This window comes from Rhea pennata, chromosome 16 (assembly GCF_028389875.1).
Source record: "Rhea pennata isolate bPtePen1 chromosome 16, bPtePen1.pri, whole genome shotgun sequence".
In the NCBI taxonomy this organism is placed as follows: Eukaryota; Metazoa; Chordata; class Aves; order Rheiformes; family Rheidae; genus Rhea; species Rhea pennata.
Window position 1 is genome coordinate 407,089 of NC_084678.1, and position 5,214 is coordinate 412,302.

Consider the following 5,214-nt stretch of genomic DNA (forward strand, 5'->3'; position numbering starts at 1 on the left):
TTCGAGTCACTGATTTAATTTTATACAAGTCAAACTACACATTGTATAAAGAGTACAAGGCAGTTCTAATAGTTGCTATTGCATGTTACAAAAATCAATTTAGCTATTAAGGGGAATTTGGGGGATGAATCCTATTCCACAATTTAGAGTGAATTGGCAATTGTGGTTTTGCAAAGCCTTTGTTAAGACTAGAACTCTAGCTCCAACAGGTTACCTTTCCAGTAAAGTTCAGATTCACACACAATAGGATTGTAGTTCTCCTATTCTGAAGCAAAATGATGTTAACATAAATGATTCAAAGGGGAGGGAAGACAAGTTTTACTTAGTTTTCATATCCAATAGATACGTAGAGGCTGACAAACCATACAAGATACTAGTGACTTGGACCATATCCAAGAGACACATTAGTGTCTGACAGTGTCACTTGATATTCAAGCAAAAATGTCACAAAGCTTTCCTTCTTTCAACTTTGAAACCTATGATTTTCAGCAATACTGCATGACACAGGCTACAGAGTACCTTTATTACCTTTAATACAGTCACAGTATGGGGGAATGTTCTTTTGGCAAGTTGAGTTAAGATACAGCACAAGTGCTCCCATTGGAGTTTATTGCTGGCCTAAAATTTGCCTAGTTTTGTTACACATTTATACAGTTTGCAGCCTGCTATCACAAATTAAGGTAAGTCAGAATTATCTGACCTGTCCAGCAAGGCAATTCTGCCTTTGGTAGCAAGCTGTAACCTACCAAGCTAACAATACCAATAGTTCTAAAACTATGAAAAAAAGGGAAAAAATGATACTCCCCCAAAAAAGCCCAGATTTAAGCCTCTTATATTCAGTTTATTTTTAATATAAAAACCACTTTGCACTGAAGAGTAGGTAAATTACTCCTGCTGAAATGCTATAAAATCAAACTTGGCTGAATTTCTACAAAAGGGGGCTTTTCCTGCTTTGTACCACCACTTCCATACAACCTCATCTGTTCAAATTTGGGATACAAATCAAACCTTTTTGCCTCATTACTTAGTTCTTAGGCCATTCACTCCTGCAAGAGAAGAAACCAACTTCTGAAGTACTAACATAACACTAATGGCCTGACAAGTAGGAAAATGTTCCATAATAGTGTGCAACGTAAGAGGAGAGCTCTAGTCTTAATCTCTTGAACTAGATCTTGATCGTGAGCGAGATTTTGAACGAGATCTGGAGTGGGACCTCGATGCAGCTCTTTTGGGTGGTGACTCTGAACGAGCCTTGGCAGATGGCTGCTGCTGTGGAGAATTGGAACGAGACCTACTCCTTGACCTGGATTTAGATTTAGCATCTCCTTTACCATTTTCTTTGGGAGATCGAGACCTGGACCTGGATCTGGATCGCGACTTCTCAGACTTCTCCTTGGATCTGCTGTGGGAGCGTGAACCCCTGTCAGACTTGGGTTTCGATTTGCTCTTTGATCTAGACTTCCTGCTTTTAGATCTGGAACGTGAGCGGTCTTTGCTTCGTGACCTGGATTTAGATCTTTCAAAAAAAAAGATAGTGTTTATTCTACGTGAACTGCAATATACTTATAGCAGTTGTAAGCAGTTATTAATAGTGCAGGAATCACTGCTTATCGGAAAACACCACATCACTTACCGTGAACGGCTTTTGGAGACACTACGGGACCTGCTGCGACTGCTCCTACTTCTACGACTTCTGCTTCTGGACCGCCTTCTAGATCGTGACCTAGAAACATTTCAAATAGAATTTAACCCTGTTTCTTAGTCTGGCATACCCTGCTATGCCATCCAGCACAGAAAAGGCATTCATGAATTTCTCAAGAACGAGTGTAACTGTATCAGGAGACCACTGATTCACTTCAGCTCAATATAGTGTCACTAACCTGATGCTTCAGAAACTTAAATATCCCCAAACCCAGTTTTACAAGTATTGCATAAAGTAATTCCTTCCACATTTCCAGGGACTACAATTCCTAAAACAACAACTAATATTAACTTAAAAAAAAGTAGTAAGTACTCTTAATATAAATTGTCATCATGTGGAGAGTAACATCTAGAAAGTTACCTGGACCTGCTGCCAGAGTAAGATCGCCTATGGCTTGATCGTGGCTTGTCTTCAACCAGCCTGATTTTCCTTCCATTTATCTCTGTGCCATCCAGTTTGTCCAGGGCACGCTTCATGTCCGAGTAAGATCGGAACTCAATTACTCCTTCATTTGTACGTTCTTTGTGAGCATCTGCATAGGTTACTTCACCAGCTTGTCTCATGAAGTCCTTTAGAGAGAGTACATGAAGAATTACTTGACTATCTTATTTTTGCCTGCAAATAGATTAAGACAAGTCTGAACAAAGGTAAAAAAACAAATTGCATAAACAGTCACATGCAAACACATTTCAAATATTTCTACCTAAATCACAGTAAGTGATATGTAAGTATTTACATAAGTTACTGCTTCCTGCTAGTCACAATAGGCTCTACAATAGAACATTAATACATACTTTTAAATCCTGCCAACTACAGCGACTGGAAAGGTTTTCAACAATCAGTCTGTACTCTGTACGAACAGGCGGTCCATATTTATCTCTTCCAGATTGTCTCCGACTGCTATATCCGCCACCACCCCCACCTTTATTGTACAAAGAAATAAAGTTAGATTGTCTCCTAGCATGAAGAAAAAAAATGTTCTGAAAAAGTTAGTTAAACAGTTATATTTACTGGAGTAGGACTTTATTTCTCTAAGCCTCCAATAAACTTGCAATTTTGCCATAATCTACATTAATGGCAAATTATACAGACTAAAATCCTACAAGTCTGTGCTCCTAAGATCTGTTAGAGAGTGACTGCTCCTTATTAGATTCACCTTGCTAAGTTTTATTTTACAGAACATTGTAAAATATAAAACTTAACTGATTACATGCATTTCTACATTTTACAAAAACGTTTACTAGTTACACTAAGTACTTACATCACAGTATGAGGTTTTTGGTGGTGGTTTGGCCACAAAACACGCAAGGTAACAGTCACCTAGTTCAGTTTAAACAGTTTTGTCTAACCCTTGGAATCCTCACCATCACCCTGCGTCTAATGGCAAAAGGCTGCTGTCGTCATGGCTTCCGGTAAGGTCAGCCAAAGGGTCATAGGGCAAGGGTCACACAATGTATGGAAAAGCCATGGCCAATCAGGAAAGGCAGTCATCTTAGCCTCAGTGGACACAGCCTCAGCCCCACTGGTCACTTTTAAATTGAAACATCAAGGACTTGTTAAAAAGTTGGAATTGAACATGCAACAATTTTAAAACAACATACATTTGAATTTTTTAAAAAAGACAGATTCCCATCCCTCCCCATACCAAGATTCTAGAGATTAATGAAAGATAAACCTTAGTACTTGGAACTACAGTACTAGGTCAGTTAGCTCAGCTCCTCAAGAAACCATACAGGTCAGCTGAATATAGTAATGCTTACAACATTCCCCACTTAGTACTGACTTCTGCTTCAAGTCCTCCCCCACCCATTACTTCATTCTGCATATTAAACTGAAATTACTTTTCACACTTAAGTTCACAGCTGAGTGTTTCTATGCCAATTATGCATTTGCATCTTTTAATTAGCATTAGTGATGCAACATCACTAATTCATCTACATGCTCTTAAGAACACTAGAGCCTTTAAATTAGCAGAGCATAGTTTCCAATTAACAAGAAACCCCTTCCAGAACAAGGCTACAGTTTTGCAGCTAGAATTGCTTCACAGTTTCGCTCTCAAATTTCTTAGAGGATATCCCGAGTGCAATGTTGGTGCTGGAAAGTGTCTATAATGCACAGTCAGCAGATAGCCTGCTCCCAACAATGCACTAGGTATCCTGTAACACCTTGCTTGCTAAGGTAGCGATACCCCACCCCACATTTCCACGGGACTCGGCCCCATCCACTCAGTCACCCCAGGCTCTGCTCTGCCAAAAGAGCTGAGCCGCCTCCCCTAGCCTCCTTCTGCCCTTGCCCGAAGCAGCCCTATAACCAAGCAAAAAGACAGAGCCGTACTCACTGCGACTACTGTAGCTGTATCCATCCCTGTCGCGGCGGGGGCCACGGGCGTGCTCCACGATCACCCGCTCCCCACATAGATCCTTGCCATTCAGTTCATAAACGGCATCATCGGCGTCTCGGGAGTCCTCGAACTCCACGAAGCCGTAACTAAGAACGGACGAAAAGGCCAGTAAGCCACAAGACCAGCCGTGCCAGCGCCGATGCCTTTAGGGTGGGGACGACACGAGCGGCGGCCCCTCCTGGTTTCTCCCGCCCCCGCCCCATCCACCGCCCACCGCCAGCTCCCCGGGGGCAAGGGCGGGCATCGCCACAATGGGGCCGGCCCCGCCGCCGCCGCGCCCCCGTGCCGCCGCCATTTTGAGTCGGGCGCCACGCGGCAGGAGCCTCCGACAACATGGGGGGTGCCGGGTGGGAGGGGCGGCCCGGCCGCGCAGGGGAGCAGGCCGCGGCGCTCGCCAAACGGCTCCCGCCCCGCAGGCCGCAGGGCACTCACCCGTTTTTGAGGTCGACTTCGAGCAGGCGGCCATAGCCGCTGAAGAAGCGCTGGATGTCCTTCTCCCGGACGTGGTAGCTCAGACGGCCGATATACACGCGCGGCATGTCCGGAGGGGGAAGGGGAGGGAAAGGGGAGGGAAAGGAAAAGAAAAAGAGAGGAAGAAAGAGAGAAGAGCGCGGAGGCCGGTGCTGCGAAACCTACAGAGCGCCGAGTACCCGGCCTTCTCCGCAGCACAATGGCGCCTGCCGCCCGCGCAGCCTTTTATATCAAGGGGCGGGCTCTCGTGAGACGTCAGAGCGAAGGGGCGGAGGGGAAGGGAGACGTAGGCGTCTGCGTCATCACGCTCCCGCGAGAAGGCGGTGGCGAGGTGGGGGAGGGGAGGAAGGGAGTAGGCGGTGCGGTCTGCGCGCAGGCGCCAAAGTGGAGGCCTGCGCTCGCTAGGTGACGCTCGGAACTGCGCGTGCGCAGAGCGTTGGCGCGCTTTGGCTCTCGGAGCGCGCTGGGCGCCGCTGCGCAGGCGCGGCGAGTTTTGGACCGTGGCATGTCGCGACCTGGCGGGAGCGCCTTGCGCTGCGCTGATAAGGAAGGTCTTGGTGCCTTGGTTGTGGTTTTTTTTCCCCTCCCCCCAGTCCGTCTGAGACAAACATCCCATAAATTGGAGTCTGTCAGGCACTCA

General features: G+C 45.9%; 1 protein-coding gene across 1 annotated transcript; it reads right to left on the reverse strand.

The window, feature by feature from the left end:
- Positions 1-4,783, reverse strand: SRSF6 (serine and arginine rich splicing factor 6). The gene is made up of 6 exons (XM_062588944.1): positions 4,536-4,783; positions 4,041-4,189; positions 2,497-2,624; positions 2,063-2,271; positions 1,634-1,723; positions 1-1,516 (listed from the first exon to the last, which is right to left on the reverse strand). The coding sequence occupies exons 1-6, from the start codon at positions 4,640-4,642 to the stop codon at positions 1,153-1,155; spliced, it is 1,047 nt and encodes a 348-aa protein (XP_062444928.1). The 5' UTR covers positions 4,643-4,783; the 3' UTR covers positions 1-1,152.
- Between the last annotated feature and the right edge of the window lie 431 nt (positions 4,784-5,214).